This window comes from Carlito syrichta, unplaced genomic scaffold, assembly GCF_000164805.1.
Source record: "Carlito syrichta isolate Samal-C Ts95f unplaced genomic scaffold, Tarsius_syrichta-2.0.1 Scaffold311496, whole genome shotgun sequence".
Classification (NCBI taxonomy): domain Eukaryota; kingdom Metazoa; phylum Chordata; class Mammalia; order Primates; family Tarsiidae; genus Carlito; species Carlito syrichta.
Window position 1 is genome coordinate 256273 of NW_007255592.1, and position 15481 is coordinate 271753.

General features: G+C 45.7%; 1 protein-coding gene across 1 annotated transcript; it reads left to right on the plus strand.

Annotated features, from left to right (window-relative positions):
* The first annotated feature begins 194 nt into the window (after positions 1-194).
* JOSD1 (Josephin domain containing 1) lies at positions 195-14956 on the plus strand. Its single transcript, XM_008068723.1, has 4 exons — positions 195-866; positions 11110-11238; positions 11404-11598; positions 12818-14956. The coding sequence occupies exons 1-4, from the start codon at positions 682-684 to the stop codon at positions 12915-12917; spliced, it is 609 nt and encodes a 202-aa protein (XP_008066914.1). The 5' UTR covers positions 195-681; the 3' UTR covers positions 12918-14956.
* Positions 14957-15481: the final 525 nt, after the last annotated feature.

Sequence of the window (15481 nt, forward strand, 5' to 3'; positions counted from 1 at the left end):
CGCCCGCGCCGCTGACCGGAGTCGTCTCCTCCGCAGGGCCGGGGCGAGGGCGAGGGCGAGTCCGCGCCTTCCGAGGGAGCCGGGCCCGCGTCGACCGGCGCCCCGCCGACCCCGCGCACCCGGGATGGAGGGCTGCCCCCGCGGCTCCGGCGCGGCTCGCGACCCCGCACTGGCCGGCCCTCGCTAGCTGCTCGAATCGTGCGTTTCACCTACCGCCTGGGCCTTGTCTCCCGAGTCAGTGGCGTCTTGGTTTGGAAGAAATGGAAGAAAAGGAGCGATGTGCCCGATGCCATTCGGCCCTCCTGCATTGAGGCCTGGCATTCACAGAGAGGAAAATACAGCAAGAAATTCGTGGGGTTTTGGAGGGGGACGGGGGGGGTGGCGGGTGGGAAAGGGGAACAAGGTCTTGCATTTTGTATGATTTTTTTTTTAATTATGCACTTTGACACTGGTGGCAAAATAAACTAATCCAAAAGTTATTTTTCTATTGAGAACAGAGAAAAGGTGGATTTTTTTGTCCTTTTGATTCCAACCTTTTCTCTCAGTGACAAAGCATAAATAATGGACACCAGAGAATAAGGTGGACCTCAGGAATCCCGAAGAGACTGAGAAACTGACATTCTCCCTCAGGAGGGAAGAGTGGGGTGTTTTTAGCCCTCTCTGGAACCTAAAACGAAAAACATGAGTTGTGTGCCATGGAAAGGAGACAAGGCCAAATCTGAATCCTTGGAGCTGCCCCAAGCAGCACCCCCACAGATCTATCATGAGAAGCAGCGCAGGGAGCTCTGTGCTCTCCATGCCCTCAATAACGTCTTCCAGGACAGCAATGCCTTCACCCGGGAAACGCTACAAGAGATTTTCCAGAGGTAAGGGACTCCATACTTCTTGGTATTTCTGGATATCTCTGGGTGGGGCAATGTCTCAGCTTTATAAACCTTTAAACCTACAGGTACTAGTTAGATGCTGTTAGCAGGTAAGGGACACAGGAATGGGAAAGATAATCACTGCCATTTATTGGGCAGTTACTGTGGGCTAGGTACAGTGCTGATACCCTCAGTTGTGTTAATGTCATGGAATGAAGTTCATTAATTTGCCCAAGGTAACAAGAGTTGGTTGGAGCCAAGGTTGAGTTCCTGTTTGTATCTCTGCTGTGGATCACTATGCTATAAGGCCTCTCAAAGCCCCACCACCAAAGAGTTACAGTCTAGAAGGGGAACAAGAAATGTACATATTCAGTCATTTGTCATAAAAGGTGGAATGTGGTGGGTACCACAAGAAAGATGTATTCACAATGCTCAGGCTGCAAGTGAGGCTGCGAGTTGGCCTTGGTACTTTTCATACATTGCTTTGTGTAGCCCTCTTGACAGTCATTTCACTGTTTTACTGATGGAAAAACAGGCAGAAAGGTCAGGTGATATGTTCAAATATCTTCTAAATAACAAAGCTACCATTTGAAGCTAACTCCAGATCCTCTCCCCTTTCTACTTTGTTCTAGATGGCCTTTCTTTTTTTTTGATTCGGAGTCTCACTCTGTCACCCAGGCTGGAGTGCAGTGGCATGCTCACAGCCACTGCAGCCTCCACCTGCTGGGCTCAGACGATCCTTCCTCCTCAGCCTTCTGAGTAGCAGGAACCACAGGCACACACCTCCAAGCCTGGCTAATTTTTTTATTTATTGTGGAGACAGGGTCTCGCCAAGTTGTCCAGGCTGGTCTCGAATCCTTGGACTCAGACAATCCTCTCACCTCCGCCTTCCAAAGTGCTAGGATTACAGGCATGAACCACTGTGTCCAGCCCTAGATGACCTTTCTTACCCACTTAAAGCAGATGCCACCCTACAGGTTGATAAAAGGTCAACTCTTTCCTCTTTGCTTTGGTTTTCTAAGATTGTTCTATCAAAAGATTTGAGAATCAGTTCTGTGGTATCTGGATGGACACAGCAGCATGTCTGCAGTCCATAGCAACTTGGGAGGTTAGCCTGTCGGGTCATCTCAGCTAAAAAGAGTTAGTCCTACTCAGTCCTCATTGCAGAGAAAACTCAAGAATTCTCCAAGCAATGCATAAAGGCAGTTCCAGAAGACCCTTTTCTGATTCCTTTCCTTGGAAATGAAGTTATTGCTACACAGGGACCTGAATGCAGCTGGAAGCAACCTGTTTAGGATGATTTGTGAAACATAGATATGGACCATTTATTCCGAAAAAACCATAAGGTCTTCTTTTAATCCTAGTGTGCTGACAAAATATATTAACAGTAGTTATTTTCCAATACCAGTAGTAACCAGAGTAATGCCTTAGGAGGGCAAATGTGTCATTTGCATCATGGCCATTGTCTGGCAGCAAGTAGAGTTGATTCTTCAGGACATGGGGCCCTGGAAGGTAAGATACAATTTGTCTCAGATCACCAAGTCATGTGACTGAAAGGAGTGGAAAGGAGGACCCAGTCCATTATACTGCTCCTTTTAGCCAACCATTAATACTTCTCCTAATTGGACATTTGCAAATATTTCCTTATCTAAAACTAGGGAGAAGGAAAGGCCCAATGAGTGTGCTTGGTACTTTGTAATATGTTCCAGCAATCTTGCAACAACCTTATCAATGATGATCTTAGGAAACTAGGATTCTGTTCAAGCAGTTGCCAGTTTCGTTCACTAGTAAATAAATGTCAGATACAAGGTGCTGTGCTTCCAATCACACTATACATTTAGCCTCTGTTGAGGGGAGTAATGATGAGTTCGCTAACACATTAGAACACTTTGTGCATACCGAGTGCTTTCCTTGTGTTAATTCAGTCGTTACATCAATGTATGAGGTAGATGTTGACTCCAAGTGAGGAAATCATGGCACAAAGTTCACAGAGCTGTTAATGGCAGGATTTGGGCCCAAGTTTTGTGACTCTAGGCCTGTCCTCTTAACTGCTCTGCTGCTTCCTGAGTATTGGAAAGGCTGTTAAAGCTGTCGTGTCATCAGTAGCTGCTTCCCTGCTAGTACGTAGGACCAGGACTGAAGATATGGACTAGGATCATCAAGTATTTGTAGAAATAGCACGGGTCTCCCAGCTATGTTTTCGAATGAAAGAATGCTAAACATTAGACCAGGTGTGATGGCTCATGCCTATAATCCCAGCACTTTGGGAGGCAAGGTGAGAGGATTGCCTGAGTCCACGGGTTCAAGACCAACCTGGGCAACTTGACAAGACCTCACCTCTACAATAAATCAAAAAATTAGCTGGGTGTGCTGGTGTGTGTCTGTGGTTTCAGCTACTTGGAAGGCTGAGGTGGAATGATCACCTGAGCCCAGCAGGTCGAGGCTGTGGTGGCCGGGAGCATGCACTGCCCTCCAGCCTGGGCAACAGAGTGAGACTCCAACTCAAAATTAAAAAAAAAAAAAAAGAAAGAATGCTAAATATTTGCTTAACACCCACATGGAACCAAGTCCTATTCCTTTTAAAACTTTAGCAAATTATGCTGCACTTCTCCTCAGTCCCTTATCGGCACAATATAAAGATCCACCTCAAAGTAAAAGGAAACTGATACGAAAGAGAATGTGCTCTGTCCTCACTTCCTAAGTGGAATTCTGTATAGAGTATTTTGTATGGAAAAACCAAATAAAACAAGTGTGAAAGGAATCCAGAGGAAGAAGCAAAGGGAGAAGAGATGAGGGCGAGAAAATGGAATTTTTTAAAACAAACACTGACTAGCTGCCTGTGGAGTGCCAGGCACTGCTAGGCACCATAGAGAAAACAAGTTGAACAGCCCTCAGCCCCTGAGAAACACATCTCAGAGCTATACTTTGACCAGGCCTTGAGAACAGATTTAAGTGAAGTTAAATGGCATTCAGAGCCATTGAAAAGTGAAAAGATGATCTGTTTCCATCTTAGAGGAAAGAGTTCTATACTCTTTGAAGATGTGGCTAATGAATGGTATAAATGGGAAGGAAATACTGGTAATTGCTATTTGTTGAGAGGAAGTTCATCCTAGCAGCTGAATTTTAGCCAGATAAAAGAGGAGAAATACAAAAGCAGGGTGGAGTTTTCAATAGAGTTGTGGATATGAGATGACTCATGCTTGGAATATAAATGAATAGGAACTTAGAAGGAGCTAAGCTAATGACTCAACATGGCAGCAATAAGGACAGGGAAGAAAGGAGTCAGGTGGGACAGGCTTGGTCCAGGATTTGAACATAGTGGTAACATCTGCAAAAAGGTCATTTGTTTGAAAAGGATCCATTTTCTACCTGTGAAACTGGTGAAAAGATCAAAGAAACTAGGCAGTGTCATCAGTGTTTATGTATATAGATGTGAATATCTGACCTCATACATTTTGTCATATACAGAATATGTCTAAGCTTTGAAAAAAGGTGGGGGACATAGAAATCAAATGGTGTAGTAGCAGCATTATTAGATTGTTTTGAAAATGCTCAGGCCTTAAACATTTTCTCTAGACTCATCCCAATTTATTAGTGATTAGATATTCTTGAAGTTAGCTATGCATTCCTTTCCCAAATAGAGTAACTATTCAAATCTAACCAGACAAAACCATGGTACCAGGGGAAAAAAATTTAATGAAAGTTGGAAGGGATAAAAAGATTAGGGATATTGGTGACCAACCAGCATTCTCTACCACAGAGGGTAAGTATTCCAGCCTCCCTGTTATACAGCCCCTGAGCAGGTAGAAGGAGCCACATTTAAAAGCATGGTGATTATAAATTGAGAAAAGTTGTAAGTATTAACCTCTGGAGATTTGAATGGTCTTGTCCAAGAGCCAGGCCAACACATAAGAACAAAAGCTAACACCTACAAAATAATTCTGTGTGCCTAGTCCTAGGTCCATGCTTTATTTAGAAACATATCATGAGTCAGGTGCAGTGGCTCATACCTGTAATCCCAGTGCTTTGGGAGGCGGAGGCGAGTGAATTGCCTGAGCTCATGGGTTTGAGACCAGCCTGGGCAACTTGGCAAGACCTTGTCTCTATAATAAATCAAAAAATTAGCTGGACATGGTGGCGCGCACCTGTGGTTCCAGCTACTTGGAAGGCTGAGGTAGAAGAATCATCTGAGCCCAGCAGGTTGAGGCTGCGGTGGCAGTAAGTGTGCCACTGCATTCCAGCCTGGGCGTCAGAGTGAGATTCCTACTCAAAAAAGGAAAGAAAAGAAAAGAAACATAACATGAAGTTCTGAGCCGTATTTTTTAATGTCATATCTCTTCAGACCTGATAAAAACAAAAGAGAGAAGAAAGGGAGAAAAAGAATCTTGATAAAATGTCTCCCTAACTCCCTTTTTATTTAAATCTAGAATCATCACCACAGCCACAAGAGAGGACAGGGATTTATCTGAGGACATAGACAGGAGTGGAGACCGGGACTAGAGTCCATCCTTTCACTCAGACCACTTCCCATGTCATGGCTCTAGCCTCTGGCTGCAACAACAAAAATGAGAGGCTCACATTATAGCCCAGAACTTCTATGGAAATCATTAAGACAGTACTGAACAGGAGTTTGCCAAGGAGTCTCAAGAAAACCTTCCACTGGAATCAGAACAGAATCCCATGGAGTTCAGTGGGACCAGTATGGTGATACATCCGGATTGTTCAGTATTGTCTTAGGTTTAAAGGTTGAATCCTCGCTCTGCCACTCACCAGCTGCACCTGACTATGCACTATAACCTTTGCACCTCAGCTTCCTTACTTACAATATCTCAAGCTTGCTGGAAGAATTAAATGAGAAAGCCCATAAAAGTAGCACTTGCTTGTTAAAGTAAAAGCAAGTGCTGGGCGCGGTGGCTCAAACCTGTAACCTCAGCATTTAGGAAGGCCGAGGCGAGGATTGCCTGAGTCCAAGGGTTCAAGACCAGTCTGGGTGACTTAGTGAGACCTCGTCTCTACAGTAAATCAAAAAATTAGCTGGGTGTGGTGGCGTGTGCCTGTAGTTCCAGCTACTTAGAAGGCTGAGGTAGAAGGATCGACTGAGCCCAGCAGGTCAGGGCTGCGGTGGCCATGAGTGTGCCACTGCACTCCAGCCTGGGAGTGAGATTCCAACTCAAAAAATAAAAAAATAAAAAGCAAGTGCTGGTATGGTGAGTGCATTGGACGGACTCTACTTACTCAAATGGTCCCTCCTCTAGAATGAGATGGAAACTACTCAGCATTTCCTATACTGATCAATTTGGCCAACACATGTTGATGGAGTTGCCAAAGCGTGCTGTGAGGGATACAGAGTAGAAGAGACATCCCAGCCAGGCTCGGTGGCTCAACCTGTAATCCCACGCTTTGGGAGGCTGAGGTGAGTGGATTGCCTGAGCCCGCGGGTTTGAGACCCACCTGAGCAACTTGGCGAGACCTCATCTCTACAATAAATCAAAAAATTAGCTGGGGGTGGTAGCATGCGCCTGTAGTTCCAGCTACTTGGAAGGCTGAGGCAGAAGGATCGCTGGAGCCCAGCAGGTCGAGGCTGCGGTGGCCGGGAGCGACCACTACACTCCAGTCTGGGCGACAGAGTGAGACTCCAACTCAAAAAAAAAGAAGAGACATCCCTTTTGCTTCTGGGATTTACTGTGCCATTGGTCATGTATAAAATAACTGAGTTCTCCAACAGTCCTATAAAATAGGAATCATTCCTATTTTTACAGATGAGGTAATAGGCCTGGAGATGAAATCTCAGTTTGTATTGATGGTGCTTGGATATAAAGTCAGATTTGTGTAATTCTCCCAGTCTCTCTCCTTTTCCAGAGAGGCCAGAAAAGATTCCATGGAAGAGATAGGATGTGAGGTGGAGCTTGAAGAAGCTGTAGGATTCGGCTTAGAACAGGAAACAGGATGAAAGTATAGAGATCGCCGGGTATGATGGCTTGAGCTTGTAATCTCAGTTACCCAGGAGGTTGAGGTTGGAGGATCACTTGAGCCCAGGAGTTCAAGCCGGCAGTGAGCTATGATTGTACTATTGTACCACTACACTCCAGCCTGGCAACAGAGCCCTGTCTCCAGGGGGAAAAGAAAAGAGGCATGTGGTCATGGTGCCTAAGTGCTCTAAGCCCAATGAGAGGGGAACAGCAAGCCAAGTAGGGCTGGGGGGTTTTGAGCTGGCCAACAAGCGGTTGGTTTGTAATCTTGGTTTGTAATCTCAGTTCCTATACAAGGGGAAGTGAAATGATGCCTTGGTCAATGTGGCAGGAATATAGAGACTGAATTGGTGGAAGGAAAGTTTGGAAAGTTTGGAAGCAAGATCAATTTAGGAATCTGTTTAAAAAGCCCAGGTGTGAGATTAGGAGCCTCCATTAGGGGAGCAATAGTGGAAATAGACAAAAAAGGATTTGAACCTGAGATGGAAGATGAAGGACAGGAAAGATTTTTTTTTTTTTTTTTGGTCACAGGCACCTTTCCTGTAATGAAAGATCTTTAGAACACTAGTCCTATAAGGTACACCTCAAAACAGATGTGTGCTCAGATATGTTTGGGAACTGAAGCATATTATATAATTCCATTTCCTTGAGACTCAAGGTGAAGATTAGCATACTAGGGACTCCAAGAATTCCTGCAGGAAACCTGTTTACTTACTTGGTTCATTTAACCGTTATTGTACTGGATGCTTTCCAGCATCCTCTGTTCATGAGCATGGAACTGGTATCTCTAGGAACACCCTGGGGAAAGCGCTGCTCTAAGGTTTGCACCTGGCAGGGAGTTCAATGGTGAAAGAGCTGGAAGACTCAGCATTTTCTTTGTCGGAGCCTTCATTCATGTACTGGTCAGAGACTTCATGGAAAGTATTGAGAGGTGATTGAAAAATTGGTGAAGGGCAAGGAACCTACTGTATCTTGTTCTAGGCCTTCTTCCATTTGTGTATTTGTCTAATTCAAGTGCCCAAGAACCCATAAGAGCCTTTGTTCAATTAAGCTGTTTTAGCCGCAGGCCTCAGGGACTCAGCTGGCCTTTCATCTCTTCAACCCACCACTCTGATTCTTATGTCCTCACTGTAATACGCAAGCATAAGTTTGGATTCAAATGAACTGAGTTTGAATCCTAGTTCTGTCACTTGTAAGTGCCCATAGGCAGGTCAGTTGAAATCACCAAACCTCAGTTTTTATGACCTATAAAATAGAAATAATTAATACTCATAGGTTTATTGTGAAGACTGAATGAAGTACATATTAAACATCTATTATAGTGCGTGGTAGGTCTTTCAATAAATGGTAGTTATTATTACAAGTAAACTAAGGTTTGGTTGCAGATTTCTTTGTTAGCTCTGGTGACAAGTTTGTAAATCCTTTTAATTTTAAGAGTCTGTTACTGTCAGGCATGATGGCTCATGCCTGTAATCCCTGCACTTTGGGAGACCAAGGCAGGAGGATTGCTTAAGCTCAGGATTTCAGGACCAGCCTGGGCAATGTAGCGAGACCCATCTCTACAAATAATTTAAAAATTAGTCAGGCTTGGTGACACATGCCTGTAGTCCCAACTACTCAGTAAAAGGCTAGGGCAATAGGATCTCTTGAGCCTAGGAGGTCAAGGTAGCAGTGAACTATGATGGCACCACTGCACTCTAGCCTGGGTAACAGAGTGAGACCTTGTCTCTTTTGTTTGTTTGTTTTTAAGTTGGAGTCTCACTCTGTCGCCCAGGCTGGAGTGCAGTAGCACGTTCACAGCCACTGCAGCCTTGACATGCTTGGTTCAGGTAATCCTTCCACTTCAGCTTTCCAAGTAGCTGGAACTAAAGGCATGCACCAGCATACCGGGCTAATTTTTTTTTTTTATTATAGAGACAAGGTCTCACCATGTTGCCCACGCTGGTCTTGAACCGTGGGCTCAGACAGTTCTCTCAAATCAGCCTCCCAAAGTGCTAGGATTACAGGTGTAAGCCATTGTGCCCAGCCTGAGACCTTGTCTTTTAAAAAATAAAATAAAATAGTCTTTTACTAATATTCTTAGGGAAAGTGATAACAAAAATAAACACAAAATATTTCAACAAACATTCCTTGAGCACCTGTCATGTGTAAGGAACTCTTTAGTCTCTAGTGATGTAGTGTAAACAGGATAGTCAAAGCCCCTTTGTCAGTCTAGTGTGGAAAAACATGAGTGAGAAACATGTCTGGTAATGACAAAGAGCTATCACTACCTTTATAAATTAAATCAAATCAGGTTGATATAAGAGGAAGTAACTGGGAGAAACTTAAGGTTGGGTGTTTAAGAAGAGGCCTTTCTATGCAGTTACATTTGAGACCCAAACAATAAGAAGCATACCAACCAAAGAGCTACAGAAAGAACATTCCAGACAGGAGGGATCACAGGAACAGCAAGTGAGTGCAAAGTGAGAAAGAGCTTTGTGTATGCAAGGAACAGAAAGAAGGTCGTTTAGGGTGTATTTAAGTGCTTTGGGTGCAATTGAGGGGTTAAGCACTGACAGGAGTATGTTTTATATTTGAAAGATAACAGTACGATACAGAAGTTAAAAAAAAAATAAGATTTCTTAAGTTTTTAGAGTAGACATCCTTGGCCTAAATCTTATTTTTTTTTTTTTTTTTGAGTTGGAGTCTCACTCCGTCACCCAGGTTGTGTGCAGTGGCATACTCATGGCCACCTCAGCGTTGACCTGCTGGGCTCCAGCAATCCTTCCGCCTCAGCCTTCCAAGTAGCCAGAACTACAGGCATGCACTACCATGCCCAGCTACTTTTTTATTTATTGTAGAGACAAGGTTTCATCAAGTTGCCCGGGCTGGTCTCGAACCCACAGACTCAGACAACCCCTTGCCTCGGCCTCCCAAAGTGCTAGGATTACAGGCTGAGCCACCGAGCCCAGCCTTGTATTGAAACTTTAAAAAATTTATTCAAGCCGGGCTTGGTGGCTCAGCCTGTATCCCAGCACTTTGGGAGACCAAGGCAAGTGGACTGCCTGAAACCCCAGGTTCAAGACCCACCTGGGCAACTTGTCGAGACCTTTTCTCTACAATAAATAAAAAATTAGTTGGGCGTGGTAATGCGCACCGGTAGTTCTGGCTACTTGGAAGGCTGAAGCAGAAGGATCACTGGAGCCCAGCAGGTCGAGCCTGCAGTAGCCGGGAGCGTGCCACTGCACTCCAGTCTGGGCAACTGAGACTCCATCTCAAAAAAAAAAAAAAAATATCTATTCAAGTACCACACAGACACACTTTGAATGCCTTTAGGTCTTACAACTTTTAGTTTCTTATGTCTGGGCCCCTATATGCCTTTGAGTATTTAATGATTAATGATTACCAAGTGTACAGGCCTTTAAATAGAGAGCACTTAAACTGTAAAAGACAGGGATGCCAACAGTTACTGTCCATGCACATGAACCTGTCAGTACTGGCTGGGCATGGTGGTTCACGACTGTAATCCTAACACTTTGAGAGGATGAGGTGGGAGGACTACTTGAGTTCAGGAGTTTGAGACCAGCTAGCGCAACATACCAAGACCTTGTCTCTACAAAATAATAAAAAAACTTAACTGGGCGTGGTGACACACACCTATAGACCCAGCTACTCAGGAGGCTGAAGGAAAAATATATATATATATATGTATGTATGTATATAAAATACTGTTTTCCAGTAGGTTTTTGTTTTTGTTTTTTAATATGTACCAGCCAGGCTTGGTAGCTCGGCCTGTAATCCCAGTACTTTGGGAGACCGAGGCAAGAGGATTGCCTGAGTCCAGGGATTCGAGACCAGCTCAGGCAACTTGGTGAGACCTCATCTCTACGATAAATAGAAAGTTAGCCGGGCATGGTAGCACACGCCTATATTTCTGGCTACTTGGAAGGCTGAGGCAGAAGGATCGCCGGAGCCCAGCAGGTCGACGCTGGGGTGGCCTTGAGTGTGCCACTGCAGACAGAATGAGACTCCAACTCAACAAAAAAAGTGTATCAAAGTAGGAAGATCAACAATAGGAAGAAGACTGCAGAAATGTTGCAGTAGACTGGGGTCTTCATAAATGAGATGCCTTCATGGAACATTCACAGAATACTTAGATAGAAATTTATGACACTGCACTTGAATGTGGGGAAGCTCACTTCCAGGGGCATTGGTGTAAAAACTCATCTGTCCTGGTGGTGCAGGACCAGGGGATTAGCCAGCCCAGCAAGTCTCAGCCCTTCTCCTCACATCCATAGGTTGTCTCCAAACACCATGGTGACCCCTCACAAGAAGAGCATGCTGGGAAATGGGAACTACGATGTGAACGTCATTATGGCAGCACTTCAGACCAAAGGCTATGAAGCTGTTTGGTGGGACAAGCGCAGGTAATCTGAATCAGGCTTGACTTGATGGAGAACAGTATGGTTGTGGTACCAGCCTTTGGTACTGGGGCTCATGGCATGAACGGGAGGTGGCCAGCTGTGGTACTACTGTCAAGGAACCTTGGGAAGCTGGTTGCCTCAGAGCCTGACACCATTTCTCCTCTGCAGGGATGTCAATGTCATTGCTCTCACTAATGTCATGGGCTTCATCATGAATCTGCCCTCCAGCCTATGCTGGGGTCCACTGAAGCTGCCTCTCAAAAGGCAGCACTGGATCTGTGTTCGAGAGGTGGGAGGGACCTACTACAATCTCGACTCCAAACTCAAGATGCCCGAGTGGATTGGAGGCGAGAGCGAGCTCAGGTAATCACCACCTGTGACAGCTATGGTGCTGGGCTCCTTTGGGGAACTTGACCTCATCTTTGGTTATTTGACAAAGGAAATGAAATGTCTTTGTCCTTGGATCCTCTCCCTGCCTTACTTAGAATCCAAGGGCCTCAGATTGAAAGACATTAGTCTTTGATGGCCCATCAGGAATTTTCAGTTGCTTTGGCAGGGAAGTTCCACAGCCTGGGATACTGGCCTTCTGGTCTGGGTTGACATAGTAAATTCTTTTCACTCAGACAATTATGACAGTGTACTTGCCAGTTCAGAGAAAGGAAGACATTTAGATCAGAGAGGGCTAAAGTTCCCTGGGACCAAAGAAGTGTTTTAAAAGTCCTTTAGGAGCCAGGCTCGGTGGCTCAGCCTGTAATCCCGCGCCTTTGGGAGGCTGAGGTGAGTGGATTGCCTGAGCCCGCGGGTTCGAGACCTGCCTGGGCAGTGAGACCTCATCTCTACAATAAATCAAAAAATCAGCCGGGCGTGGTAGCGCATGCCTGTAATTCCGGCTACTCAGAAGGCTGAAGTGGAAGGATCGCTGGAGCCCAGCAGGTCGAGGCTTTGGTGGCCGGGAGTGGCTACTGCACTCCAGTCTGGGTGACAGAGTGAGACTCCAACTCAAAAAAAAAAGTCCTTTAGGGTACTTTGAAAACTGTTCCTCATAGAACCAGCTACTGTTGGCAGTTATATGAGGATGAGCAAAAATTTAGATTGAGCTTTATTGACTTATTTATTTTGAGTCAGAGTTTCACTCTGTTGCCCAGATTGGAGTGCAGTGGCACACTCACGGTCACCACAGCCTCGACCTGCTGGGCTCAGGCGATCCTTCCACCTCAGCCTTCTAAGCAGCTGGAACTACAGGCATACACCACCATGCCTGGCTAATTTTTGATTTATTGTAGAGATGATGTCTCACCATGTTGCCCAGGTTGGTCTCGAACCCATAGGTTCAGGCAATCTTCTCACCTCAGCCTCCCAAAAGTACTGGGATTATAGGTGTGAGCCACCGCACCCAGCCTAGATTGAGATTTAAACTAAGCGGATGGAGAGGTAGCCAAGTGTGGAACCTGCCAAAAAGGGTCACAAGAATGTCTTCAGGATGGCCAAAGGTATAAATAGTGGAGTTTCTGGTGAATATGTGGCCCTGAGATTGCAATGTGCAACTCACTAGCATCTCATTTTCTCTTTTCTTTTTCCCTAGGAAATTTCTTAAACATCATTTGCGAGGAAAGAACTGTGAACTTCTGCTGGTGGTACCAGAAGAGGTGGAAGCCCATCAGAGTTGGAGGACTGATGTGTAACACAGTTCTGCCCAGCCTCCCCTCGCCTCAGCCCCTTCCGTCCTCTATGCTGTGGCCTCTACAGTGGTTTGCCCTTGCCACTTCCCCAAACATCTCATCGGGTTTTTTCCCCTTCAGGTCTGACAGTGCAGTGGGACACGTGTGGACTGTTACAAGAACCACCCAGTGTTTTCTTCCGAGAGGAAGGTAGGAGCGCTCTGCACTCAAAGCCACAGGTTACAAACCCTTGTTTTATTTAAGAGAGGAGAAAGAGGGGTTTCTAGCTTATTTCCCCCTTTGTATGAGGACTCGACACAGTTCTGCTGGAGCTGTCACTGCTGCTCCAGACATGTCTGCAGATGCTGTCTCCACTTTCCCTTCTGTACACCAGTGGGTCTGAAGACACAGTACACACAAAGCCTGTGTGACTGGCTTGAAGAACCTGGAGCATGAGGGTCTCTCAGGAAACCATCTCCAAAACCCTAGCAGCAGTACAACATGCTGTCTCCAACCCGTCATGCCACCCTTTATCCCCTGTTTTAAGGGTGGTTTGTGGCCAGCTTTGGAGTTTTATAGCAAAAAGTTCTCTAATATTCCAAGCCATGTGGTTGAATCCTGCAACATTCTAGCTTGACAAGCATTAGATACTTAAGAGGCATCTCAGGATGTAGTTAAAGCCACTCTGGGACAGGCATGGGTGGCTTTGTTTTCTTCACTAATTTGATCCTATGAGTCCACTACATTAATTTAGGAGGCTCTGGGGTAAAAGACCAGGCAAAAGAGCAGTCTTTCCAGTTGACCCACTCTGACAAAATCAGAAGTCTGCCTTCGACATCAAATTCTGCTAGTTTGGGACAGAGTTGGTTGAGAAGAGTACTGTGAAGATAAGCTTCTCAGAGCCTAAGAGCAGCTAGAATTGCTAGATGTCTTGAGCTTGGAGGCTGAGTCACTATAGTGACAAGCAGAGTCCTCAAGTTGGTAGTTATGTGTATTATGTTAGAGGACCTGGGTTTTACCATCTTCAAGTATTGTTTCCTTTCCAAATCAACTGAGGTGTGACCTGCCCCTACCTCTTGAAATAGTTGTAGGGCACTTTTCTCTTGTTAAGTTTGGAATACAAGAGAGGGAGGGGAATTAAGTATTATACAACACACATGGATGTAGTTGCCTCAAGGCAGGTGGGCTGGCAGGGAAGACCCACTGCCCTCACAGATCGATGGTCTCAGCAAGTCTGAGAGCTGCACCACTGGCCAGCCTTCTCTTCAGTAGCAAAGCCAGCCTGGGGCTTGCATGTTGATCCTGAGCAAGCTTAATGGGGTGAAGCTGGAGTGCATGTTTACACCAGCACTTTTTCTGCACATGTATCTTCAACAAGGCCATTTTTTAATGCTGAGTAACAGGCCACTAAATGGCTACTGCATCACAGCCTCAGAAACTGGCTGCAGTCTCTTCTGCACCATTTTCTACACCAGACCTGCTTGGCACCACAGGGAGCTCTTTACCCCTGCACAATGACATTCCAACCACCACCAGCCAGAAGTTACAGCCAACCTTACTGATTGTCAAACGCAGGACCTTGGGTCCATTGGCACTGTCAGTGATAGTAAGCCATTTCCTTGGGAGGGGAGGAAACTCCTCCACAAATCTGCTTGGGCCTGTGCAAATGGCATTTCAAAGGCGTCCTCATGCACTTGGAGTCCATGAGCCAATGGGATATGCAAAGACGCTTAAGACATTTCAGGGCTGGTTTCTCTGTTCATATCCAATTCTGGTGCTTAGGAACAGGGACCCATGCCGATGCCCAAGGGCAAAAAGCCCCACTTCCTCTAAGGAAGGGAGCAGGCCTGACCCTGATGCCCAGTAGGGGGCAACCCTAGGCTTTTTGTTTTTCTTGCTTTTATTCCTTTTGTTGTTGTTGTTGGCCTTGTGCTGGGTTTGTTTACAAAAGATGTATTTTGTTTAACCAAATATTAAAAATGGAAATCTCTGTATATAAATCCCTTGTCTGCCTGAATTCTGTAATTATGTAAAGAAAAAAAATAAACTTTAGTATGATGCTGCTTTAAAAGGATTTCATCACTAGGATAAGTGATCTTTTAGAGGTAAATTGTGCTTTCATCAAACTTTTTTTTTTTTGAGTTGGAGTCTCACTCTGTCGCCCAGGCTGGAGGGCAGTGGCACACTCCCAGCCACCACAGCCTCGACCTGCTGGGCTCTGGCCATCCTTCCACCTCAGCCTTCCGAGTAGCTGGAGCTACAGGTGCGCGCTATCACACCCGGCTAATTTTTTGATTTATTGTAGAGATGAGGTCTCGCCAAATTGCTCAGGCGGGTCTCAAACCCGCGGGCTCAGGCAATCCACTCACAGCCTCCCAAAGGCGCGGGATTACAGGCTGAGCCACCGAGCCTGGCTATCATCAAAATTGTCTTTTTTTGTGTGAGATGGAGTCTCACTGTCGCCCAGACTGGAGTGCAGTGGCCACTCCCAGCCACCGCAGCCTCAACCTGCTGGACTCTGGTGATCCTTCCGCTTCAACCTTCCAAGTAGCTGGAACTACAGGCGTGCGCTACCACGCCCGGCCAAT